At 51.6% G+C, this 26,511-nt stretch overlaps 1 protein-coding gene and 1 long non-coding RNA gene across 5 annotated transcripts in view; one reads left to right on the top strand and one right to left on the bottom strand.

The window, feature by feature from the left end:
* Nucleotides 1-472: 472 nt before the first annotated feature.
* On the bottom strand, nucleotides 473-8,734 carry LOC140709637 (uncharacterized). Its single transcript, XR_012090300.1, has 2 exons — nucleotides 8,627-8,734; nucleotides 473-6,162 (listed from the first exon to the last, which is right to left on the bottom strand). It is a non-coding gene; the product is annotated as an uncharacterized lncRNA (long non-coding RNA).
* Nucleotides 8,735-8,916: 182 nt separating this feature from the next.
* The window catches only part of LOC103215732 (tyrosine-protein phosphatase non-receptor type substrate 1), a 45,978-nt gene continuing 28,383 nt past the window's right edge, over nucleotides 8,917-26,511 (top strand). Inside the window, exons 1-2 of one of the 4 annotated variants that reach the window (XM_007962392.3) lie at nucleotides 8,917-9,024; nucleotides 10,002-10,089. In XM_007962392.3, coding sequence (XP_007960583.2) covers nucleotides 10,011-10,089 — 79 coding nt within the window. In that variant the 5' untranslated portion in view covers nucleotides 8,917-9,024; nucleotides 10,002-10,010. The other 3 variants (XM_037994986.2, XM_007962396.3, XM_007962403.3) reach the window with 3 other exon arrangements.

Genomic DNA, 26,511 nt, shown 5'->3' on the forward strand with positions numbered 1-26,511 from the left:
TGAGTAAAAACGTTTTAAACATGTATTCCTCAATGTATGTACATTTGATACTTTTTACAAATTTTTATATATTTCTTTATTGTGTACTTCATAGAACATACACAAAAATAGAAAAATTTGAAATAATGAGATAAAGGTATATAGATCACTACTTTAAAGGACAGGTGAAACTGAAGGGAAAGTGATATAACATTTATTAAGTCCCTCCTGTGTGCCAGACTTTTGTTATGTATTATTCCTTTGAATCTTCAAATAGCTCTGTAAAGAAGCTATCATGAATTTTCCATTTTGCAGATGAGAAACTAAATGATAAGACAAATAAAATCATTTCCCCACAGTCTTGCCACCTGTAGCTGCCACGGCTGGAATCTGGACCCAAGTAAGCTGGCTCCGGAGCCCACTGCCCACGCTAACCACTCCCGTGTCATACAGGAAGCAGGGAGCTGGGGAAACACCCATTTGGTTTTGGAGGCAACAGGCTGAGTGGAGGGCCTGCACAATTTGTCAAGAGCCCTTAATGACAGCCTTGAAGCCGAGCAACAGGTATGAGTCTCAAACCACAGACACAGCTGGGCCAGAAGTGGCCATTTCTTTCCTTTAAATCTTCACTGCTCAAAGCGCAGTCCAGGGACCAGCAGCTTCAACCTCACCGAGAAGTTTACCAGAAATGCAGAATCTTGGCCCCGCTACAAACCTACTAAGTCAGAATCTGCATTTAACAAGAATAAAGTTTGAGAAGCCGCAAATTACTTAAATTCATCTGGTCTGTGAATGTATCCCATGGGGGTGACGTGAAGCAAGCCCAACCTTGGTCATTCTTGGGGCTCTCTCCTCTCCAGAGCCTGCTCAGATCCAGGGTCTGAGAGAGTCTCTGGACATTTGAGGTGGCTTCCACGAATCTGTCCACACTGCTTGCCTACAGCTCCTTGGCTCCTAATCCCACAGTGGCTCCCATCTGGTTCTGAGTAAAAGCTGAAGGCCTCACCTTGGCCTGCATGGGCCCTGCTTCCTCTCTAACCTCATCACCTGCCTCACTCCTGACTAGTTTCCCGTTGCCTGGCTGCCCAGCTGCGCTTGAACTTGTCATCCCAGGGTCTTCCCAGGGTCTTCACACCGGCCGTTCCTTTCACCTGGTGTTCCTGTGGCTCTCCTTCATACTTTCCTTAGGAAACCACTCCCTGAGTGAGACCTCCATGCATCGAACAGCATCCCCTCCCCCTAACTCACGTGTTTATCTTTCCATCTCCCTCACTAGAATGCGAATGCCTTGAGTGCAGGAACTGTGACTATCTCATTTCCAGCATCCAGCTGAGCCCCTGGCCATAGTAGGTGCTCAATAAATATCTGTTGACTGATGGAGGCTGCGCCCATTGTTCCATGCTGAGGGACCCGCATCTCAGCCACCCGGTGAGGTTGTGGGGTCTTCCATGAGGGCAGAGGCCTTGAGACACAGGTATGGCTACCTGGAGCCACCATGAGGCCTGCCCTGGAGGCCTTGTCCCCTCCCCAATCCTGCTGGAGTGGGGGCAGCACCCCCTGTCAGCCTGACCCCCTCCAGCTTCTCCAATGTGCTTGCCCCCAACCTCTCCCAGTCTTTCCTGGGAATCTCTTTGGTTTTAGACCTCACTAAAGACTAAGGGGCCTTCATTTTTCTGCCTAAATCCTTGCAGCACCTGTTTACTAAGCCCAACTATTTGCTTGAAGCCGAAGAGAAGAAACATAAAGAGGACAAACAGACTAATATTTTCTAACGTGGCCTGTCATGCCTACAGGCCGTGAGAGCGCAGGCCACCCATTTCCCTCTCTGCACCTCAGTCTCCTCATCTATTCCCAGAGATTCATAGGGATAGTTACCACCTTTTTTGCTGAAGAGGGAATGAGACACAGTGAGAAAGAAAACTATAATGGTGGAATTTCAAGTATGAACCAGCCCAGGGTTGTAGGCATTGGGGCAGCAGGGTGTGAGTTGGGAGTAACGAGGGAGACTAAGGGATCTGCTATCAAAAGATCTGGGTTTATGGCCTTGCTGTGCCACTAACCCAGTATGTTAGTCAGGTAGAGCCTCTGTTTCCTCATTTGTACAGCTATGAGGCTCCCATCAGGTACAGACCAAAGGGCTCTGGGAGACTTCCCAATCCACTTCCCTCCTTGCTCCAGCAGCAGCGGCAGCATGAAGGCTGGTGTGGCCAACTGCTACCCAGAGGCCATCGTCCCAATCAGAAGCTGCAGCAGCAGAGAAAGTGGTATGTGTCATTTAGGCTTTTCCTGAGAGCCAAACTAGTTCCTACCCAGGGACAGACACTTCCTCTCTTGGGTACAGGAATGAAGCCAACTAGAGTCTTGGCTTCCCTGCCCAGGAAAGCAGCCGGGAGTTCAACGAGGACACCTGTTCCTTCAGGAAGCCCAGGCCACGCCAGGCCCTCAGGGTGGCAGAGCCTAAGCCCCTGGATCCAGCCACCAGTGCCCTCATGGACAGAGCTGCATCTTGCTTCCTGCTCCTTCTTTCACTCTATCAGTAGTTTTGCATGAGGCCCTGCTCTGTGTGGGCTCAGCTCCAGGTGCTGGGGAACAAAGGCAAAGAGCTCTTATGGAGTTCAAAGATCAGTGGGAGAGAGCCATGCAACCAATCAAACGTATAACATTGATATGCTGTCAAGAAATGGAAATGCTATCAAAAAATAAAGTGGAGTAGGGAATAGGAAGTGATGGGACAGTTTTAGCCGAGTGGTCAGGACATGCTTCTCGGCAGAGGTGACATTTGAGCAGAGACCCTAAGGAAGAGTCAGGGGCAAACTAGGCAGCTAGCTGGGGAAGAGGGTTCTAGGCACAGGGAACAGTGCGTGCAAAGGTCCTGAGGTAGGCACCTGCTGGGCATGTTCAAGGAATAGTGAGATGAATTAACTGGAGTGGAGTGAGCAAGGGAGAGAGTGTGGGGAGACCAGGTCAGTGAAGCAGGGTATCACAGGGGGCCTTTTGAGCTGCATCAAGAACTTCAGGTTTTACTCCAAGAGAAGGAATGGAAGGCCATTGGGGGGCTTTTATTGAAGAAGCAACAAGGTGTGGAGTCCAGGAAGTAGGGAGCCAGTGAGGAAGTGACTGCACTAATCCAGGTGAGAAATGAAGGTACTGGGACCACAGTGTGATGCAGGTGGGAAGGAGTGGTTGGATTCTGGGTTTATTTTGAAGGTAGAGCCAAGAGGATTGGCTGGCAGAGAAGAAAGAGAAAGAGATGAGTCAAGGAGGGCACTAAGGTATTTTGCCTGAGAAACTGCATGAACAGAACGAGATGGAGTAGGCAACAAACATCATTCTCAGCTGCCATGCATTGGTGCATATTTTCTCTGTCTCTTCCTATCTCTGTCTCTCGATCTCCTCTTTATGCATTAATCCTGCCCTTACATATTTTCAGATGAGAAAACTGAGGCTGAGACCCATTTGAGATCATGCAGATAGTGAGGGGCAGAGTCTGGAATTGCATGCATATCTCTTAGCCACCGAGCTATACTGTCCCATCAGAACTGGAGTGAGCGTCATCTGTTCATTCCTTATTTCATCCACCAGATCCTTGTGCATCTAAGAACTTTCAGCAGGCCCGGTGCTGGGCACCAGAGAAGGACCCGGAAATCATCAAGCCCAGGTCTCTCAGTGATGGCTGAGGCAATCAGCTCTCTGCCCCTGCAACACCACCAGTACAGGGATGCCCACCCAGAGGTTTTGGGGAGGGCTCAGCTCAGCACAGCTAGGCTCGGCTCTGGGTGGAGCCAGGTCCCCAGAGCCTGAGAACAATGTTTAGGATCTGACAGTGTGGTCCCACCCTTGATGGGCTCCTATGAGCTGCCTGCCTGCTGCGTTGCTCAATTGCTGACTTCCCCAGGAAAGCACTAATTACAGCAAAGCTCCCCGGGCCCTGGCTTGGCGATCTGTCACTGCCCCTAGGCTTCGGAGCACTGGTTACAGTCTCTACAGCAAGCCAAGCGCTGTCCTGCTCTCTGCCTTCATGCTAAGGGGAAGACAGAAACCAGAGGGATGGACAGACTAACCAACAGGGAAACTGGCGCTGGGCTTACAAAGGAGTCTCACCTTGGCTTGAATGGTAGTCTATTCAGCGGTTCTCAAAGTGTGATCCCTGAATCAGTAGCATCAGTATCACCTGGGACCGTGTTAGAAATGCAAATTTTCAGACCTTACCTAAGACCTCCTGAATCAGACACTCCATGGCTGGGGCCCTGGAATCAGTGTTTTAACAATCCCTCCAGGGGCTGTTGGTATCAGCTCACATTGTAGAACCAAAGCTCTGATTCCTGTACAGCTGTGGTTGGAGGGAGGCCTGTGGAGAGGTGATTATGAAGTGGGATGCATTGAAGCACAGGCTCATAGAGACCCACCTTCAAATCCAGGTTGTGCCAATTCCTTGCCCTGAGATTGGATCATAGGCAGAGCACTTCATTTATTTACTTATTATTTTTACTTTTTTAGATAGGGTCTCGCTCTGTTGCCCAGGCTGGAGTGCAGTGGAGCAATCATAGGTCACTGCAGCCTAGAATTCCCGGGCTCAAGCAATCCTCCCACCTCTGCCTCCCAAAGTGCTGGGATTACAGGTGTAAGCCACCATGCCCAGCTCAGTTTTAAAATTTAATACATATTTATTGACAACCTACTGTTTACTGTTGAAAGGGCCTGGGGCTGCAGCTCTGGGACAAAACAATGGCAGTGGCCAACACTTAACCTATATTAACTCATTTAACCCTCACAAGAACCCTTTCAGGTAAGGTCCTATCATTACCCCAAAGGAAGCACAGATCATCAAAATAACTTGCCCTACGGGGCTAGTCTGAGAGACCACTGGAGTGCAAGCCACTAGGATAAACTGACCTGGAGCTAGTTAGGGAGACAGAAAAAATGCAATGGAGACACACAATATTAGCAGGTCGTGATGCATGCTATGAAGATAAAGTAGGGAAGAGGGTAGGGCATACTGGGGAGGGGTGGGGGTGACTACTTTAACAGGGTGGTCTGGCAAGACCTCTCAAGGAGGTGGCGTGTGAGCAGAGCTGCCTCATTTGTAAAATGAGGGAATGATTAGCTCACCCTCCCAGGTGTGGTATGAATGTAACAGTCTGTAAAGCATAGTAGATGCTGAACAGATGGGAATTGTTTGGAAAACTGAGTTCAAATCCTGACTGGTTTGGCAACCCAGAGAAAGGGGCTGTTGTGAGCCTTGGAGATTATCCTTACTCTGCAAGGGCCAGAGGACACAGCAGGGGCTCAGTAAGGTCACTCCCATCTCCCATCCCCTCACCCCACTTGTTCTTCAGCCTGGTGAGCAGCAACTCTTGGGGCAGTTGGTTCCCTGGTCCAGGCTGCCCAGGAGTCCACGCTGTTTTTATTTTTATTGTTCTGGCTCCACAGCTGAGACCTCTAACTCCAAATGGCTCTTCTTGCCCAGAAAAATAGGTCGTTGGCAGCTCCAGCCTCCTGGCAGGCCTGCCTGCTGACGCCAGCCCAGGGTTATGGGAAGTGGGGAGCAGAGCGCGGGCAGGGCTGGAACCAGGTGAAGTTGGGCTGTGCAGGTGCCAGCGTGCCCCACAGGGTGGCCCTGGTGAAGTCGTGTTCTGTCTCTGGGCATGTTTCCTCACCTCTGGGAACCCCGTGGAGTTGCTGAGGCTTCAGATAACATATTTCAAAGGGCCTAGAACACACAAGGGTGTCATCCACCCCCCTGCAATGGCCAAACTCCAGATAGGCCCTGCCATGCTATCATGGCTGCTTTCACTTCTTTGTCACTATTGACCCCATCATATCAGAGTTTGTTATCCCCATTTCACAGATGAAAAGACTGAGGCTCAACATTTTGTTTTGCCCAAGTTGCATAAGTCAAATTGGCAAAATCTTGGCTTCCAAGCCCCTGATCCTCTCCTCCTCATGCCCATTTGTCTTCTTCCCTTGACAACAGGGAAGGAATGTGATCTGACTTCTGTGCAAGGATTCCTCAGGCTGCTGAGTCGAGGAATCGACAGAAGGCGCAAGGTGGAAATAGGGCGCCCAGGTGAGAGCCGTGGAGGCTCAGACGAGGGCGGAAGCAGCGGAGGTGCTGAGAAGTGGTTTGGCTCTGGTTGTGATGAGAAGGCCCAGCAGGCAGGATTTGCTGACAGATTGTGCCCTCTAGGAGTAAGAGGAAGAGTCAAACAGCAAATGCAGGGATGCAACCACCCCTGGCTTCCCATCTCACCTCCTCGGTGAGACCTTCCTTGATCCCTTTTCAAAACTGCAATCTATCCCTCTCATCAGCGCTCCTGGGCCGCTTCCCTGGCTAATTCCTCCACCCCGTAGCACCCATCCCATTTGACGAACTTATCAGTTCGTTTCCTCCCACTAGAATGTCAGCTCCTTGAGGGCAGGGATTTTTATCTGTTTTCCAACTGTTGCATTCCCAGTGCCTGGCACCCAGCAGATGCTTAATAAACATTGTTGAGTGCATGAATGAATATGTGTGAAGGCAGTTAGATTTTAAAGTAGGGCAGCCCAGACCTGCTGTGGCGGTGGCTGATTCACGTCAATTATCTGCCATAATCTCTCTGTGTGGCCTCAGATAAGTTGCCCCTCACCTCAGTTTACCCATGGCCCGTGGGTCTCAGTGGCTTCTCAGCCTTGAGATTGGCCAAGGATGATTTTTATGTGGACAGAGAACAAGGCTCAGGGCCCCCTCCTGAGGGAGAGGTGAGGGAAGCCCTGCTGAGCGCCTTTGCCAAAGGTACTATATATAAATAGCAGGTGGTTCAATTATTATCCTTCCCTAATCCCCAGTTTCCTAATCCCTGGGCAGGTTTGTGAGTGTGTGTGTGTCTTGGGGAACTGAACAGCAGAGCCTTCTGGAAGTCCAGGGCAGGAGGCTGCCTCTTCTCTGACTTCATCAGCAGCCCCCATCTCCACTCCCACCCCAGATAGAGTCTGGTGACAGATTTTCCCAGGAGCCTCCCTGGTCACCTTCATGGTCTAGACCAGATGTGGCCTGAAGAGATGGAGACCTTCCCTGCCCCCACATCAGATACCAGGATAATCCCAGAACAATATCCTTTCTCATTGGTGCCCAATTCCACGCTCCTCTCCCCAGTCCACCCTACGCTTGGAGAGTGGCCTTTTGGACACATAAATCAGACATGGCCCTCCCATGCTGAAAACCCTCTAGGGGTCTCCCAACTGCAGAATAAATGCAGGCTCTTTACCCAGGTCTTGGAGACCGTCCCACCCTCCCCACTCCTGCATGCTGTGCTCTCTCTCCTCCAGCCTAGCCACCAGGGGCCTTCCCCTCCTTGTGCTGGGCCCTCTTCCTGGAACATCTTTCTCCCCAAATCTTCCCCTTGTTGATCCTACTTGTGATTCAGCAACCCATGTCTCAGGGAGGTCCTACTGGCCCCCTTAATAAAATACGCTCACCCCTCTCCTTCTCTAAGTTCAGTCTTCCGTTTTTCATTAATTATTTCTACTTGTCCACTTATCTGTCTCCCCTACTAGAATATAAATTCCTCATGGACAGGGACCTCGTCCTCTCCCACACCCAAAGAAATGAAAATTCCCTTGCACTTCAAATGCTGCCCAAAACCCTGTGGGTTCTCAAGGACTGCTGTCAAACACTTCACTTATTTATCAAATGCTTATGCTGCACTTGGTATATGCTAGGCTCTTTTTAACATGTCTTACAAATATTAACTCATCTAATCCTCACAATTGAGACTCACGCTGGCCTCATTTCAGATGAAGAAGCTGAGGCACAGAAGAGGTAAGGTACTTTCCAGTCTACCCAGCTCATAACAGTAGCCAGGAGATTTGAACCCAGGGAGTTCAGCCCATGTTCTCAAGTGTGGCACCCTCCCTGCCCCCCTGCACAACAGCAGGACCAGGCATTTAACCAGGAGGTTTGGGGCAGGAGGGGAGGTGGTGGTGCTACTTTGCATAGGTCTTTAACCTGGGAATCAGGAATTCAAATCTTGTTGCTACCCCAAGCTTTGCTGTGTGGCCTTAAGCAAACCTATCCCCTCTCTGGGCCTCAACTTTCCGTCCATTTACAGGGCTGGACCTTCTCTCACCTTGTGTTATTCCTATCCTCTTAACTGCCACTGTGTGAAGCAAAATTCTCTCCCATTAGCAGCGGGTCTTGAACTTGTGTTCCTCCCACAGTGCGGAGCCTTCTTCTGCCAGGTGACCAGGACACTGACACTCCCCATCACTGACCTGGCTGCTACAGGAACGGCGTTCCCTCCAGGAAAACCGAGATTCTGTCCTCTCCAACTCCAAGCCTCTGGCCCCGGCTCCCACCCCTCATCTTCTTCTGGGCCGGTCCTTCTCCTGGAACCCATGCCTTCAGGGCCCCGCTCTCCCACACACGCCCTGGCCTGGGCCTCCCCACCCCCTCAATCTGCCCTCCACCACCGAGACACCTGGCCAGGGGGCTCCCACCTCCCTGGGAAGGCCCCGGCCCTTCCCCTCTGTTTCCCCGCCACAGCCCCCTTCTCGCTCCCTCTCCTCCCCGCGCCTCTTTTCCAGGCGGCACCGAAGTCCTTCCTACACACACGCTATTTTTGTACCATCACTCTCTTCTTCCTCTCCCCTTCCCCCTGCGTTCACTTACTTCCTTCTTTTCCTTCACCTCGGCCCGGCTCTGAAAGGATCGGGCCCCTCCGGCCCGCACCCATCCCCAAGAGGGGCCTTCAGCTTTGGGGCTCAGAGGCACGACCTCTTGGGGAGGGTTAAAAGGCAGACACCCCCCGACCCCCGCGCCTCCACTCCCCGACTCCTTCGCCGCCTCCAGCCTCTCGCCAGTGGGAAGCGGGGAGTAGACGCGCGGCCAGAATCCGGAGGCGAGGGGAGGTCGGCCGCAACTTCCCCAGTCCACCTTAAGAGGACGATGTAGCCAGCTCGCGGCGCTGACCTTAGAAAAACAAGTTTGCGCAAAGTGGAGCGGGGACCCGGCCTCTGGGTAGCCCCGGCGGCGCTTCTAGTGCCTTCCAGCCCTAGCGGGCGGCGCAGGTCCGAGCCTGGCAGGGACGGGGAGGGGCAGAGCGGGACGGGTCGGGGCTGGGGACGAACCGCGCGGGCTTCTGAACTGGCACATTGTCGGAGCCGGAGGCTCGTCTAGTTCCGAGCCCAAGCGGGCTGCGGCGGCTCGCGGGGCCGCCTTCACGGGCAGCAGCCGGGGGCCCGCCCGGGGGTGCCGGGGCCCGGGCGCCGGCGCGGGGGGCGACGCTGCCCTCCCCGGCCGGGCGCGCTGCTCGCAGCCCTCGCTCCCTCCCCCGGGGCGCGCTGCTGGCTGGCGCGCAGGCGGGCGCTCGCTCGCCGAGAAGGTGCCGGCGGGGCCGGAGCCCCGAAGCCTCCCCGGGCGGCGGGAAGACGGGAGGAGGGGGGAAGGGAAGGAGGGAGGGGGCCGGGCTGCCGGGAGGGCGGGGGCAGCGGCCGGGACTGCGGGCCGGGAGCGAGCCCAGCCGCCCGCGCCGTGTGGAGCCCGGGCGGGGCAGGTGGGCAGCGGCGGGGGCGGCTCCGCGCGGCCGGGCTTGGCCGTGCTGCCCCTCGCCCCTGCTCGCGCGGTCCTCTCTCCCGCGCTGTCTGTCTCGATCTGCGCGCCGCCTTGCTCACTCCTCGCTCGCTCGCTCGCTCTCCCCCTCTTTCTCCCCCTCTCGCCTCTCTGTGTCTCTGGCTCTCTGCCTGGCTCCCTTGGGTCTGTTTCTCTCTCCTGCCGCCTCTCTCTGGCCGCCCCTGGCTTTATTTCTCGCGCGCTTGGGGTCTCTCCCCGTCTCCGTCTCTCGATTTCTCCTGGGGGGCGGGGAGGGGGGGGTCTCCAAAAACCGCGGCGGCTACAGCGGCTCCTAAGCCGCTCCAGGCGCCCGTTCGGGAGTCGGGGGGAGGCCCAGCCGGGAGGGGGGAAGGGGGGGAGTCTTAGTCATTTCCCCGCTCCAGCCTGCTCCCGCCCGAGCGCGCACTCACGGCCGCTCTCCCTCCTCGCTCCGCAGCCGCGGCCCATGGAGCCCGCCGGCCCGGCCCCCGGCCGCCTCGGGCCGCTGCTCTGCCTGCTGCTCACCGCGTCCTGCGCCTGGTCAGGTAAGCACCCCCCGGTCCCCACCAATGCCCTCCCCAAACTGCGGGCTCAGGCCTCTCAGACTAGCACTGGGACCCATTCAGCTAATGCTGAGCAGTAATAGGGAGAGAGACGCCTGTAACCAGCGTTATAGATGCGGAAACTGAGGCCCAGAGAGGGCCAGCGACATGTCCAAGGTCACACAGCCAAGGGTAGAATCCAAGTCTCTTCTCTGAGAGTTTGTCTCTGTGGACTCTTGACTGTGTGCACTGTGCTGGGCACTGAGACAAAAGAGCTGAGTTGCTTCACTCAGCCCCTGCCCAGTCCAATGGGGAAGGCTGACTGACAGTGGCTTTCAGAGTAGGGCGGTCCTCCTTCCCCAGAATCTCTCCCCATGGACATACGGCTTTCCACGTTTGACTTCAGGGTGTGAGGGGAGGAGGTGAGGGCAGAGGTTCCCCCAATGCTGCCTGGAATGGAACAGAGACAAGCTGTTGCAATTAGGGAAGAGTGAGCCCTCCCTCTGGTGCGCCGAGTAAACCAGTGTTAGTGTGTGCCTGGGAGAGAGGGAACCGGGAGGCCACGGTAACCCCACAGCGAGCTGCTGCGAGCAACAGATCCTTATGTAAAAACACGGTGAATTGTCCCTGTGGTTGCCAAAGCCTCTCCCTGGTGGTCTTGCTCCTTGAGGCGCTCCCAGCTCCCACTTCCTCCTGCCTTCCCCGAGCTTCCAGGCAGCTCCCTGCAGTTCAGGTGCTCCGTGGGGATGTTACCTGTGGCTCTGAGCATGTCTTTCTGTTGGCCTACATCAAACACCTGGCTGTCGCCGGCAGGCGGGCTCTGAAGGCTACTGTGTATGTTCACCAAAGGGTGAGGTCACCATTCAGGAGTCCTTCTTCTTAAATGGGTTTTGCAGAACCATGGGTCTCCTGGGAGGGCACGGGGTTGGGGGCGGGGGGAGCAGAGAAATGGCGTTAAGGGAGTTGGGAGGGAGAGAAGAATGGGGATCCTGTTTTTTGTCCTCTTGAAGCTATGTTGTAGGCAGAGGGGTCTCTCTGTACCTCCCACCCTTGAGGAGGGAAGTAAAGATGAGCTCAGTGTCCAACACCCCCTTTTCCATTTGCCTAGAGATGGTAACCATCTGATAGCAGGGAGAAAGGGAGAACTAGCAAAGAGTGGGTGGAAGAAGAAGTGGGGGGTGGACAGCTGCTTCTCCCTGCCCTGCAGTTTCCCCTGAAACCCAGGAATTCACATAGGTATCACCCCACCCCACTCCCCCCCAACCCCACCCCCAGTTGTTTTCAGTTATAGTTGGGTCCTTGCTGGGTGGAAGGGAGCACTGATACAGTTCACGTCTCTCCAGTGAGTGGCATCTCCTATCTGCTCCTTCCTGCCTGAGCCGGCCATTTGTACCCTGCAAAAGTCTGAGTTCCTGCCCTGCCATCCTTCCTGGCCTGGAAATGCACAAGTGTCAATCACAAGTGCTTAATTTTCCTGAAGAAGGGAATTGGGCCCGAGTTAATTTCTAAATGTCTATTCCAGACCCTTCTCCGACCAGGAGCCTGTGGTTCAGTCCCTGGCAAATGAGCAGTGACGCTGATTAGCAAGTGTTCGGATGGGCAGCCTGCCTTTCCTGGGGCGCTAGCTGGGAACACCAACACCTTTCTTGTGAGCACATCTCCCCCTTTTGCCTATAAAAACAATCTATAAAATGGTAAAGATTGGGCCATAAAACTTCTGTTCCAATCCATTCAGCATCAATAGCCTGAAAAAGTGGGAGCAGCGGAGGGGCCCAGATTAGCTTTGAAATAAATAAATCTTAGGAGGTAAGAATGAATTTCTTGGTCGAGGGTGGTGGGGAAGGGATGGGGTACGACCATCATAGCTCAAGCCTCCCAGCATCCTTCAGTCTCTGTTCTTCGGGGTCCTGGTCACACCATGGGCCTGGGTAGGGAAGTCACCTGGTTTGGCTGAAGGATGGGGCCTCAGGCCCCTCCTCCTGTTGCTCCAGACATGGAATTTACAACAAAGAAGTAGACAGGATATGCGGGTAGGAAGGTACAAGGAGGCAGTTGTCCAATTTTCTAAGAAAATGGATTTGTTCGAGTGAGAAACTGAAATGTCAGGTTTAGGAAGGCGGCTTTGGATTGAATGACTACTAGTGTCTCAGGCAGAACTGTCAGCCTGGGAGGTGTCACATGATTGCTGTGTCTTCACATGATCACTGTTTTTGGGGGGGTGGGGCCAATCATGTGAATTATCTTGGTTGGGGGAGGCAAGGGAAGAAGTTTCTAAAGATTGCTTTTAGCACAAATGCTGCCAAAGGGAAATTCTAAAAAGATCCCAGTGAAGTCACCAACCTATGTTTTTGGACCCAATGTGAGGCCTGTTTCCTAAAACAACTGCACTGAGGGAGATTCTGAGGCTGGGAGAAGGGCAAGGGACTGGGGCCTGGGGACACCTGGCACCTGATTTTGTGTCAGCAGGGCCTGACGCTGAACCCACAGGATGCCTGCTTGGCCCTAGCGAGGTCTTGAGACCTCTAAGTCACTCCCCAGGCCGACCTCAGATAAACTCCCATTCATTTCTTCTGTCTGGCCTGGAGGAGGCCAAGCCAAGTTGCAGTTCAGGATCTGGGGAGAAGCAGAGCCCCCCAGTGAACCTCTGACTCTTTGGTAGAGGGTGACACTCGGGGACTCCTCTGTACTTTCCTAAATGGTAAAGTTAATCTCACTTCCTCTTTCATAAGAAGAGACAACGGGGCGGGGCGGGAGTGCTTTGGCTCGACACGCTCAGGCCGTTGGAAGCTCCTTTAAAGCTATAGTTTTCTCTGAGTACTTTCTGGCCTTTACCAACCCCTCGGGATCTCACCGTAATTCATGTCTGTACTTGCAGTCATGCAGCACCTATGAAGTGCTGGTGTGAACCATGTGTTGAGAGAAGGGAGGAGAACCAACGTTCATTAAACAGTTAACGGCATTCCAAGCTAGATGCTGCACCTGCATCATCTCATCCACAAAACATGAATTGGCTCTTATCCCCATTTTGCAGATGCGGAAAATTGAGTCCCAAACTGGGGAAGCAACTTACAAGTGATAGAGAGGAGCCAGGATTTTGGATACTGGCCTTCCTGCTGGGTGGCTTCTAAGGAATAAGTTCAGTGACTTAATCAGGATGATTTAGTCCAAGCTGGAGAGGGAGTGAGAGAGGCCTCTCTCTGGGCTTGGGCGGTGGATTGTGGAAGAGTTCTTTCTCTGGGCAGAGGTTTCGATGAAGTCACAAGCATTTCTCTGAAAGCCTGCTGAGGGTGGAAATACTGACAGTCCCTTGGTCTTCACCAGTAACAACACATGAGGGGTGATGTGGCTCCCGTAAGCGCCCCCCATCTGGGCTGCTGAGCTCTGGAGCCCCCAGAGCTGGAATATTCCTCCTTGCATCTTCCTGGTGCCCTTTGCGACAGATGGAGAGGGGGTGTGCGAGAGGAAGGGAGTCTAAAAGTGTTGTACGGATCCCACACGCGCTCGCTTGCTGCTTCCAATGGCTCCGTGCGACAGGTTATTTTCTTATTTGTAGTCTTGGACTGACGGAAGGTTTCCCCCCTCTCTCTCTCTTTTTAAATGTGCTCAGATTTCTGGCCTGTCAACACAACTCAGATCATGTCACTCCCCAGCTCAAAACTGTTGAGTGGGTCCAAGTTTTCTTTAAAAAAACCACAAAGCTGCCGTGAGGCCTGGGCTTCCTCCCTGCCAGGCCTGATTTCCAGCCACATGTTTTCCAACAAGCTGACCTGTTGAGATGCTGCAGGATAACAAGGCTTCCTCCCTGCAGACCGGAGCTTTGCTGGCTACTCAGCCATGCGAGCACCCCGAAGACCCTGAGCAGCCCTGCATTGTAGAATCCCGAGCTGGGTCACATTTACTCCAGTGTTCCCTGAACATACGAACAAGAGGTATTTGATTTGTAGAACGCCCATTAGCATGCGGCCTCACTCCGTTTGGTAAATGCTTTTGTACGGATCCATGCCCTCAGCTGAACTCTCAGCTCTGGGCCTCGGCCCGTGCTGTTCCTGCCATCAGAAATGCCCTTCCTGTACCTCCTTGTCTTCCTATGTCCGAATCCTACTCATCCTTAGAGGTTCAACTTAATGTGCCTCCTGCAGGGAGGTCAGAGGAGCCTCTCCTCGCAGACACACAACCTAGCGTAGTGCTAAGACAGTGCTGAGACCCCTGGGTGTTGATCTGAACCCTGCTACTGACTTGGACTATTTGCAGAAATCTGTGTTTTATTTTGCTCATCTGTAAAAGAGGAATGGTATTAGCCACTCTATTGCAAGGATTAAGTTAATTAATGCATGTATAATGCTGGAAGCCATGCCTTGTATGTAGTAAGCACTCAGTACATATTAACCAGTGTTGTAATTAGCATGGCTTTATTCTGTTTTGATTCCTCATTTGTAACATTGGGATGGATTTTCATAAAGCATCTAGCACAGTTGCTTACACATAGAGGGTACTTAAAAAACAGCAAAGGCTGTTACAGTGCACAAATGTCCTTCAGCTTGATATCTTCCTTGTAGCTTTTTCTTTTTTTTTGGACGGAGTTTTGCTGTTGTTGCCCAGGCTGGAGTGCAATGGTGCAATCTCAGCTCAACCGCAGCCTCTGCCTCCCAGGTTCAAGCGATTCTCCTGCCTCAGCCTCCTGAGTAGCTGGGATTACAGGGATGCACCACCACGCCCAGCTAATTTTGTATTTTTAGTAGAGATGAGGTTTCTTCATGTTGGTCAGGCTGGTCTCGAACTCCGGACCCCAGGTGATCTGCCTCCCAAAGTGCTGGGATTACAGGGGTGAGCCACCGCGTCGCCCAGCTTTTATGCTGTTGGGGAATGGACAAGTTGAGTAGGAACCCAGGCTAGAGTGATTTAATTGCCTGTTACTAGGGACTGAGCGCTGTGGGCACAGCCTGCCTCTAGGTGTCTCTGTCTGGATCCACAGGTCTGCAGTTGTGGATTCCCGGACCTGCAAAGCCCTAGGGGGCCTGAGAGAGCCCTCTGTGCTTTCATCCAGTGCCTTACTGTGCGGCCAAAAGAACAGAGAGAAAAAAACTGGCTAGGCCCACGCAGGAGATCCATGGCAAGGCCCGGCTGGAATGCCAAGCCTCCTGTGGTCCAGGCCAAGGCTTTTAAACACTGGACTGTGCTGGAACTTTCCACTGTTTCAGCCAGAAATCTGACAGGATCCCGAATTCCGTGGGAAAACACTACAGTAATACTTATAGGAACCATCTGGGTTCTCTGCTTCCTGGGCTCAGCACTTGGTGTGTGCGACCCTGGTGGTGCTCACAGCCACCTGGTGATACGCATCGGTATCTTCGGACCCATTCGATCGGCGAGGAAACTGAGGCTCTGAACGGTGAAGCAGCTTGCCCAAGGCCACACAGTAAGCACCGGATTTGGATAACCACCGTCAGCCTCATCACAGAGCCTATGTGGTTAACTGTTGTGCCATTCCTTAGCCGTCACTGAGGCTTGCTTGACAGGTAGGGAAACTGAGGCCCAGGTGTGACGGCACCTTGCTCCCTTAGTGCTCCTCTCGTTTTGTTTTTGTTTTTTTGGTTTGTTTGTTTTTTGTCTTTTGATTTTTTTTTCTGAGATGGAGTCTCACTTCGTCGCCCAGGCTGGAGTGCAGTGGTGCAATCTAGGCTCACTACAGCCTCTGCCTCCTGGGTCCAAGCAATTCTCCTATCTCAGCCTCCCCAGGAGCTAGGACTACAGACACACACCACCACACCCGGCTAATTTTTGTATTTTTAGTAGAGACTGAGTTTCTCCATATTGGTCAGGCTGGTCTCGAACTCCTGACCTCAAGTGATCTGCCCACCTCGGCCTCCCAATGTGCTGCGATTACAGGCATGAGCCACCGCACCCGGCCTCCTCTCATATTTCTATCAGTGCACCTTCCTATGAGGTGGGGGCAGTGTGTGTCCCCAAGGTGTGTCCCTGTCACCGTACTAGAGAAGGAAGCATCTATTTTCACAGCTGAATCTGCTTTCCTGTTAACTTTGGGTGTTCCTGGGGTGGTTATTCTGATGAAGCCCTCCATGAGATAGATTTTCCCTGCCAGGTGTCTTGCCAGGCCCTCGGTCCAGAGAGATGCAAAACAGCTGAGGTGGAAGTCGGAAACGCTGCAGAATTGGTTCTTTGTGTCTGTAAGATTTCCTGGCACATTCATTCGGGGGCGCAGGGTGTTAGATGGCTGCAGATTAGCGCCAAGAGCCCAAGGAGATCAGGTGCTCGGATCAGGAGGGAGATTGGAAGCTGGGAGTGAGCGATGGGCCTCCTAGCCAGGAGGGACGGCTGGAGCAGGTGGGCGGTGATACCAGCGCCGTTTCTACAGTTCCATTCTTCAGGCCGACCATCGGTGTTCTCCAGAAATGGAAGCCTGTGGTGGAAGGAAATACTCGGTACACGATGTGCTCGGCACAGGCTGAGCCTTGAACATGTGTTAGCTCTTCCTTATCTTTTTATTTTGGAAAATTTCAAACATATGCAAAATGAGAAGGAATGATGTAATGAGCCTCAGCTTTGACACTGATCAACTCTCTACCATGCTTGTCCCCTGCCCCTATTTTTGCTGGGGAGAGGAGAATCGGGGAGTATCATAAAGCGAGTGCTAGACATGGGGTGTCATTTCACCCACCCATACTCTCTCCACATCCCTTCCTGTGAGCTGTTGTCTGACCCTCACCACGAACCAAACAGTATGGTCCTTCATCCCCACTTTACAGATAAGGAAACTGTGGCTTCCCAAGGCCAAGTGGGGCTCATCCTTAGGCCACACAGCCAGTGAGAGGTAAAGCCAGGCTCCACTCCTCACTTTACCCTTAACCACTTTACAGTCATTATTAGGGTCATTTTAATTGTAAATATTCATTCAACAAATATTTTTGAGCATCTACTATGTGCCAGGGAGGGCTCTAGGTGCTTGGAGGATACAAATGTGAACAAGACAGACAAAAACACCTGCTCTCGTGCAGCGGACATTCTAGTGAGGAAGAAAAAAACACACCCAGGTAAACAAATGATGCCAGGTAGCTGGGGAGAAAAGCAGGAGGAGGGAAGGGAGAAGGTTAGGACAGAGAGAGGGCTGCTCTAAAGAGCACAGGCCTCAAGAAAATGGAGAAGTAAGGCCAGGCACGGTGGCTCACACCTGTAATCCCAGCACTTTGGGAGGCTGAGCTGGGCAGATCACCTGAGGTCAGGAGTTTGAGACCAGTCAGGCCAACATGGCGAAACCCCATCTCCACTAAAAATACAAAAATTAGCCGGGCATGGTGGCGTGTGCCTGTAATCCCAGCTACTCTGGAGGCTACGACAGGTGAATCGCTTGACCCCAGGAGGCAGAGGTTGCAGTGAGCCGAGATTGCACTCCAACCTGGGTGACAGAGCAAGACTCTGTCTCAAAAAAAAAAAAAGAAAAGAAAAGAAAAGAAAAGAAAATGGAGGAGTAGCCAGTAGCCACGGGGATAGCAGGAAAAGAGCCCTCCATGTGGGAGGCATGGCAGGTACAAAGGCCCTGAGGCAGGAATGAGCTTGTATGTTCCAGGAATTGCAAAGAGGCCAGTGGGGCTGGAGTGAAAGGAGAAGAGGTGGGGGAGTGAGCAGGGGTCAGGGCCAGACCAGCAGGATGTGGCTCATTGAGCACCTGACATGGAGCATGTCTGGCTTGTGACAGGATCATTATGCATTCTCTCATTTAATTCTCACCACAGTTCTGTAAGATAGGAAATACCATTAACCCATTGGACATATGAAGAAACTGAGACTCAGAGAGGTAAAGTGACTTGCCCAAGGTCACACAGCTTTTATGTGCAGAGCTAGGATTTAGGCCCCTGAATGCTGCAGCATCCCCATTGGCTGCTTTCCATGGCCACCCTTACACCCTTCAGGCTCTTCACCCATAGCAGCTGGACTGAATCAAGTCATCTTTGGTTCTGCTGAAACCTTTTTCGGTGGTTCCCACCACCCTTAATAGAAAATCAAAGTCCTTACCCCATGGCATTTCTGGACCATGTCTGTCTCTTCATCCTTACCTCTTACCACTCTCCTTCCTCCCTGGGCTTCAGCCTTGGCAGCCTCCTTTCTGGCCCTTCACCAGGTTCTTTCCCACCCCAGGACCTTTGCACCGGTTGTCTCTTCTACAGGAACATCTTCCCTGGTCTTTGCTTCCTTTGGGTCTCAGGTGCCACCTCCCTTCCTCGGATGCTTTCCCAACCATCCCATTCCAAAAGAGGTTCTCGCTTGTGATTTTCTATCACTGGGCCAAATCTGCCTGTTGCCTAGTGCTCCTAGCCATTTCTATATTAATTCGTTACATTATTTCAGCCTTGTCTCCCCCACTAGGATATAAGTTGCAAGAGAGATGGGCTGTGTCTCTTACTCACCGTTGGGCCTCCCAGGACCTCAGTACCTGGCCAGAGTAGGTGGGTTAAAAGATACTGATTGAATAAAAGAACAAGGTGGGTACTAAAAGCCCCCTTTTAAAGAGCAGGCTTGGAGTTATGAGGTTGTACAAGCAAAGCTTATTCCCTAACTACCACACAGTCCCACCTCTGCGGCCAGGGCCAGGATCATACCACAATTCCCTGCCCATCAAGCTGTCATAAAGAACCCTAAGATATCAGGAAGCACAAAGATATCAATACCAGGAGGGATAGGAGGAAGCAGCCAAGAAACCCCAGAATTCGTACTTAAAATTCTGGCTGTACAAACTGCTTGCCCCACTTTAGACACCATGATGAATGATCAGGTGCTGCAAACCATGAAACGTGACGTAATTAGTGCTGCACTCTAGGCTGGGGGTTGGCTTGGAGGCCCCACCTTGAGGTTAGCCTCCCCTAGTGGGTCACTGCATGAGGCAGTCTGGTACGGGGTAGGGGTTAGGACAGAGGGAGGTGGAATCAGACTGCTTGGCAGCCCTGTGACCTTGGCCAAATGGTTGTACCTCCCAAAGCTTCACATCTGGTCCTCTGTGAAGTGGGGGTGGTAACAGCCCTGTCTTACTGGGTTCCTGCAGAGGTTCCATGAGGCCTGCCTTGCTGTGGGCAGTGTCGGCGCTTATTAGCTATTGTTACTGCTGTTATGTGATTGTCATCATTTTATGGTTTGAGAATTTTGAAAGCTGGTGGAGTCCCCGCTCCATCTTTCGCCAGCAGGGAGACCTGAAACCCACTCTTCTGACCCTCAGCCTCAGTTTCTCCTTCTGTGACCAGGGGGCTCGGCTCGGCTCCTCTCTTGCAGGTCCCTTCCAGCCCTGATGCTCTAGCCTGCGTGTCCTCCTGGCCCTTCATCCTGATGACTCCACAGACTCCTCTGGCAGGAGAGGCCATGGAGGGGCTTCTACTTTGGGGCACATTCCTGAATTGGAGTCCAGCATGTGCCGCTTACTGGCTGTGTACTCTGGGGCAGGTGTCTTCCCAGCTCTGAACCTCCGTTTCCCCATCTGCAAAATGGAACTGCTAACGTTATTTCCTCCCAAATGGGTGACTATTGAGGGTTAAGGAATTAAGAGCCGTGGAAAGTGCTTTTGCAAGCTGCAAAATGCTCTATAAAAGGAATCAGTGAATAGTGTCAGCTTGGGGAAAAATCCCGTCAGTCCGGAGACTGACTGCTGCCGGCAGTGTGCTGAAACCCTGGCAAATGTCGTTTAATAAATGCGTGTCGCTTTTAAGGGAGCCTTTATCTTGGCTGGGAAAATGTGTGCGCATCCTTGGCAACCTGAGAATCCAGAAGCCTGAACTGGAGGGAACATGTCGCAGGGAGAAGCGATTGCATGGGGTGGCGCTAGGCTCCAGTGTTGGAAGCCCACCTCTGCCATTTCCCTGCCTCTCCAGGCTCTGCTTCCTCATCTGTAGGAGGGGATAGTGACAATAGCACCTGCCACTCTGGGCTGGAATGTCCTGAGGGCTAAATGAAGGCTTCTGGTTATCTGGCCTAGCCCATGCATTGCTCCCATGAAAGTGTAGCTGTGCAGCAGCAGGGCCTGTCTCAGGGCAATGGTTGGGGCCTGGAGGTTGGGAGAACCTCCCAAGCTCTCAGCCTCTCCAGGCCTCGGTTTCTTCCTCTGCAAAACGGGGAGAAGGAAAGAAGGTCCTTAGGTTGTCAAGGCACCAAGCCTAGTAGATGTCAATGTCCTCTACCTGCTCTTCCAGCCTCTGCTGGTCCCCCAAAAGCCTGTTAAGTCTAAAGGATATTTACACAGATTTGCAGTTCTTTTCCTGCCACTTTGCAAACACGGTCACACTGCAAGCATCGCTTCATCACCTCCAGATTCCATCTGAACCCAGCAAATGCTCCATAGGGCTCCCAGCACTGCCTGTCCCCCCTGACTCCTTGCCAGCAGTGTGCTCAGCCTGTTCACCTCATGCATGCGTTGAGGCAGAGCTGCTTCTCCCTCAGAGAGGATCCTGAGCCTCTCAGGCTGAAGGACGTGGTCATCTGTCGCCCCCATCATCTTTAGACACCCATCTGCATGGTGACAGCTGCTCTGCATTGAGTACTTACTCTGTGCCAGGCACGCTAGCCCGTTTCATTCTCAGAACAACCTTAGTATCATCATCATCATCATCATGAGACCCATTCTGCAGATAAAGAGCCAGAGGTCCAGAGGGGGTGAGACATTTCCCGGAGTCTCATGGGTAGCAGAGTTGGAATCCAAATCAAAACATACTTTCAACCAGTGCCAGGCACTGCTCCAACCCTAGGGAAGAAAACTCAGTTCCTGCTCTCAGAGGACTTATAAGAGTCTATGATAGGGAGATAAGCACTGTTAAAAAAAATTAACAAGGAAATGCGTAGTTTTTTGAGTGGGGATGATATACAGAACAATTAAGCAGAGCCAGGGACATTGAAGTGGATAATATTTTAGACAGAATGGCCAAGGAAGGCCTCTCAGATAGGCCCGAGGGAGGGGAGGGAGCCAGACACGTAGATATCTAGGGATGAGAGTGCCGGGCAGAGGCAATGGTGAGTGCAAAGGCCATGTGGTGAGTGGAGAATCCAGCACAATTGGGAAGAACAAGGCTGTAGGCCCCTGGGTCCACTGTAGAAATTCTGGATTTCACTCTGAGTGCAGTGGGGACTGCGGGAGGGTTTTGCACAAAGGAGGAATGTCACTTGACTTAGGTTTTAGAGGCTCCTCTGGCTGCTGGGGGAACGTGGCTGGTAGAGAGGTGAGGCAGAGGCAGGGAGGTCAGCGTGGAGGTTCAGTCAGGGTGGTAAGAAGAGGTCAGGGTCTGGCCATGTATTAGAAGTTGAGCCAGCAGGATCTACTAACTGATGGGTTGTGGGACGCAGATGAAAGGGAATCAAGGAAATGCCTCATTTTCAGTCCAGCACTTCTAACCACAGAGCATCTGACCTGGGGAGGGAGGGAGCTGCATTTCCTGTTTACAGGTGAGGAAACAGAGGCTTAGAGAAAAGCGACTTTGCCAATCACCCTGCTAGAGACAAGACATAAAGGTCATCCGGTCCCAGAGCCCGAGCTCCGGACGGTCTTACCACCTTAGTTTATCTACTGCATGGAAGGGGCCACCAGAGTCTGCCCCTTCCTTGCAGTGATATGGCACAGCACTGAGTTCTCAGAGCTACCCGGGGCAAGGGTGAAGGAGTGGGGACCCTGAGCCTCTGGGCCAGCCCTCAGCTCATTTACCAGGCCACATGCATCCCCATTTTTGGTGGCTTCAATGCAGGTAGCAGTTTCTACCGCAGCACCTGCTTTGTCCCTGCCCAATGGGTGTATCCAGTGGTGCTGGCAGAATGCTCCCAGTGCTGGCCTGTTCTTCAGATGGGCAACCAAAACCATCCTTCAGGGCGTTAGGTCAGCCCGGTCCCAGGTCCTCCCCATCTCAGCTTCCTTAGAGCCAGTGAGCATGTTCCATGGACTCTACCCTGAGTCCTGTCACCTCTGCATCTTTGCTCATGTGGTTACCTCCTCTTGGAATGCCTTCCTTCACCCTAGCCTCTGTCAACCTTTAAGACCTAGCTCAGGGGCCACCAGCTCCAGGAAGTCTTCCTGGGTTTCACTCTTCCGGAACCCCATTCCCAGACCTCCTCTTGCAACACTGATTGCCATGTGCGTGGTCATTGCTCATGTCCAGGACGGCCCCACATGCTAAGATATTCTCAAGGGCAAGGGCCTGTGTTATTTAGCTCTGTTTTCTATGGTATCTAGGACAGGGTCTGGCAGCAGAGTGAGGTTTGAGAGGGCATGAATGAATCATTCTGACTCCAGAGGAAATCGCTGTGTAGTCATGGCTGTTGGATCCCCAGGTCTCTTCTTGGGAACTGCGGCATCCATGCAGCCATCCACTGGTGCAGCCTCGACCATGAATGCAGCCCCAGCTACCTTTTGCCTCCCTGCATGGAGTCATGGGCTCCAGCAGATGGTTCTGGGCTGGCCTGTTCACTGCTGTGCCCTGCAGCCAGCACATAGTAAGTAGGTGCTCTAGAAAGGTTAGCACCTCCTATCAAGGGCAGGACCCTAGACAGATACCACACAGGGTGTTGACCACCAGGAGCCCATGGCAGACTTGAGGGAAGTGTGTCTTCTCACATCCTCCATCACCCTTGTGCTTGTGGAAACTTACACAGCAACCTCATCTATGCCAGGCACATTCCCAGCTGGACACACTCCCAAACACGGGCGCACGGACACCTGGGGTGCACACAAATAGTGGCATGTGCATACCTCCCTGCTTGTCAGTGCGCATGCCCTCACAATCACATTTACGCATTCACCACTCTGTCACACACGTGCCACCCCCACACGCACACCCTCTACACACACATACACACCACACGCACGTGCATGCCGCTCCTGCATCACCCTCCCACACACTCACACCCTCCCACGCATGCCCAGGCCACCGTGATTCAGACACTCTCCTGCACACAATTCACATGCCCACACCCATGATCCCTAGGCCCCCATCCAGGCACACTCCTGTGCTGCACTCTGACATATTCCGGCACACAGGCACCGTCTCTTTCACACTCCTCCTTGTGCCCACCCATGTGTACATGTGTGTGCAGGTGCTTATGCTCTGTACACTCATACATGTATGTACACATGTGTTCTCATGTGCATACTCTTATGCACACTCAGCACACTCATATTCACATGTTCTATTGCACAGCCCTGTACTACATCCTGTGTACATCCACTTTAATGCACACTTAATGTTCACATGTTCTCTGCATAGCCCTTTATTACATCCTGTATGCATCCGTTTTAATGCACATTTATGTTCACATGTGCTATTGCAAGGTCCTGTATTACATCCTGTGAGCACCCTCTTTAATGCACACTCTTGCACTGCATACTCTTGCACACAGCATTAAGTCACACCCAGAAGATAGTAGAGGCAGCACCTGATGAGGAGCTGCTATAAGTGTGGGGTGGAAAATCGCAGCCTTCTGAGGATGCTGAATAACAATAATGGTGAGGGAAGAAGGGAGCCGGGTATCACTGCAGCCACTCTAGAATGTTGAGCCCTGTGTACTGCCAGAGCTCCAGCCATAGCCTCCCAGGCCCTGGCCATCCTTGAGTACAAACAAACAATCTACAAAGAATCCAAACAGGTGGCCTCCAGCCTGTCCCTGTGACTCCTGCTGTGGTGGCCCACTGCTTCCAGGGGATGGGCATGCAATGGCAGTGAGCACCTGGGCAAGGCTGGCTCTTGGGAAATGTGTTTGTTAGCTTCATTATCCCTGCCCCATGAGACAGGCTTCTGGAAGACTCACATCCCCGGGCAAGGCAGCCCTCCCCACCCCCGCCTCAAGCTTCTGTTCTAAGTTGATATTTTTTCTATTAGGAAAAGCATCTATGTGGGCCGGGTGCAGTGGCTTATGCCTGTAATCCCAGCACTTTGGGAGGCTGAGGCGGGCAGATCGTCTGAGGTCAGGAGTTTGAGACCAGCCTGGCCAACATGGTGAAACCCCATCTCTACTAAAAATACAAAAATTAGCTGGGCGAGGTGGCAGGTGCCTGTAACCCCAGCTACTCGGGAGGCTGAGGCAGGAGAATCACTTGAACCCGGGAGGTGGAGGTTGCAGCGAGCTGAGATCGCGCCACTGCACTCCAGCCTGGGTGACAAGAGTGAGACTTGGTCTCAAAAAAAAAAGAAAAGAAAAGAAAAAGAAAAAAAGAAAAGTGACTATGCATAGTTTTTTTACTCTTTATGAAAATTATTTTCATCTTTTAATCTGAAAAGTCACACACGAACATTGTTTTTTAAGAAATCAAATATATTTTCTAAGTCCCAGTGGTCAGTTCTCAGCCCTCATCTTACTGCATCTCTCAGTGGCATTCGATGCAGGTGGTCGCACCATCCTTGGCCAGTTCAAAGAAGAGAAAGGAGATGTGGCAGGAGAAGCAGGTCACAGCATAGGGGTCAGGAGATGGGATCTAAGATGCCAGAAGGAGCCTCTTGCCTAAGGGTGTTAGATATATTCCGGATGTGATCATTTGAGTGATTTCTTTGAAATCCATCTTTGCCTCGAGGGTGGAAGCTCCATGAGGCCAGGGACACAGCCATTTCACAGCTCTTAGCTCAGGGCCTGGCACACAGAAGGATCCAGAATGCAGCACTGACTGCCCTTCCTGTGGACACTGAGTTGCTCTTACAACAAACATGGTGACTACCCACTGTGCTGACTTCTCCCCTTAGAAAACGTGTTCATGTGTTTTGTTTCATTACTTTAACTTTTTTCCAAAACCAATAAATGTTCACTGCAAAAAAAAATACAATATATGATTTATTATAAAGTAATAAGAAAACATGCCAACCCCCATGCTACCTCAGTCCCATTTCCCAGATGTAACACACCACAACAGTGCCATGTTTAACCTATCGTCCTTGCAAACCTTTTTCTCTAGACATGTGATTGACCAATCAACAAATATTTATTGAGCATCTACACTGTGCCAACCACAGTAGCAGGAGCTGAGGAAACAGCAGGGAACAAAACAGACTAAATCCCTTTAGGAGAGGTTCATTCAAACAGTACACATATGGTAACATACATCATTACATGTATAGGTTTTTTAAAAAACAAAATGAGATGCTATAAATATTCTTTTGTGTTCATCCAATTTAGAGAAGCTGAAAAATGCCCAAAGTAGGAGGGGAAAAAAGAGAAAACCCTCGTGAGGTTTAGATTCATGATCCAAAGAGAGTTACATTTTATAGCTTTTTTTAATACCCTCCAGTTGTTTATATATAGTTTTATTTTACAAAGTCATGATGATACAGAGTATAGATTTTCGTCATCTTTTTTTTTCTTACGAAAGAAGTGCAAACAGAAAACGTAAACAAGAGCAAAATTCCATGTAAATCTACCACTCAAAATAATCATGGCTACTCTTTAATATCATTTTTTCCCCAAAACTGGGAGTTTGGGATCACACCGGATCTACCACTTGGTAACAGACTCTGATCTTGTAACACATTTCCGCTGTAATTCTGTACCATCATTTTCATGGCTATAGACTTGGCCTATAGCTGTGAAAGTGGATTCACTGTAATGGGATCAGCCAGTCTCCTTTCCTGGGATATTAGGATATTTTCAATTTTTTATTTTCATGCAAACACTTAAGTGAATGCAAAGCAAAATGTCTGCACATATTCTTAGTTACCTAAAGGTATGATGTTAGATTGTTTTTCTTCACTCGTATTTTCACTACATCAAAATGTTGATTGCAGTTATCTTTGATGGTGTGATGTGAGATTATTACTTTGTTTTCATACTTCTTTATTTTCTCTAAATGCCTTGCAATGAACAGGTTTTATTTGCATAAACACAATATTATTTAAAATGATGCCATGAAAATTTCTATATGACCGCCGTTTTCATGGTAATGGCTTGTTACGGCTGCCTGTAATTCCACATAGGGGATAGGCCGTAATTCACTTAACCATCCCCTATCATTGACCGTCTGGGCTTTTTCCAACATCTTTAAGATCGTTATACAGGAAACCTACTCCATATCTGGGGTCACGTCCTCAGGGAGCAGCCCAGCAAAGGCTGGTGAACAGATTTCACACCTTTGGTTCATCCTGCCAAGCTGCTTTCCCAGAAGGATGTTCCAATTTCCACTCCCACCGGCAATGCGTGGGAATGCCTGCCCAGCCGCCCTCCTCTCCCTGAGACGGTTCAGGCCCCTGGACAGTTGCGTCCTCTGCCAGGCGGGCAAGAGAGAGCAGGAAATAATTTGGCCAGCAAGTGACCCCAGACCCAGAACCAGGAGTGATTTTTAACAAGCCTGATTCTCAGAACAGAACCTGCAGAGAAAAAGAAAGCAAGCAAGGAAAAAAAAAAAATAAAAAATAAAAAACCTCTCTACTGGAAAAAAACACACACATACACAGATTAAAATAATATTTGGCA

The sequence above is a fragment of the Chlorocebus sabaeus genome, chromosome 2 (assembly GCF_047675955.1).
Source record: "Chlorocebus sabaeus isolate Y175 chromosome 2, mChlSab1.0.hap1, whole genome shotgun sequence".
In the NCBI taxonomy this organism is placed as follows: domain Eukaryota; kingdom Metazoa; phylum Chordata; class Mammalia; order Primates; family Cercopithecidae; genus Chlorocebus; species Chlorocebus sabaeus.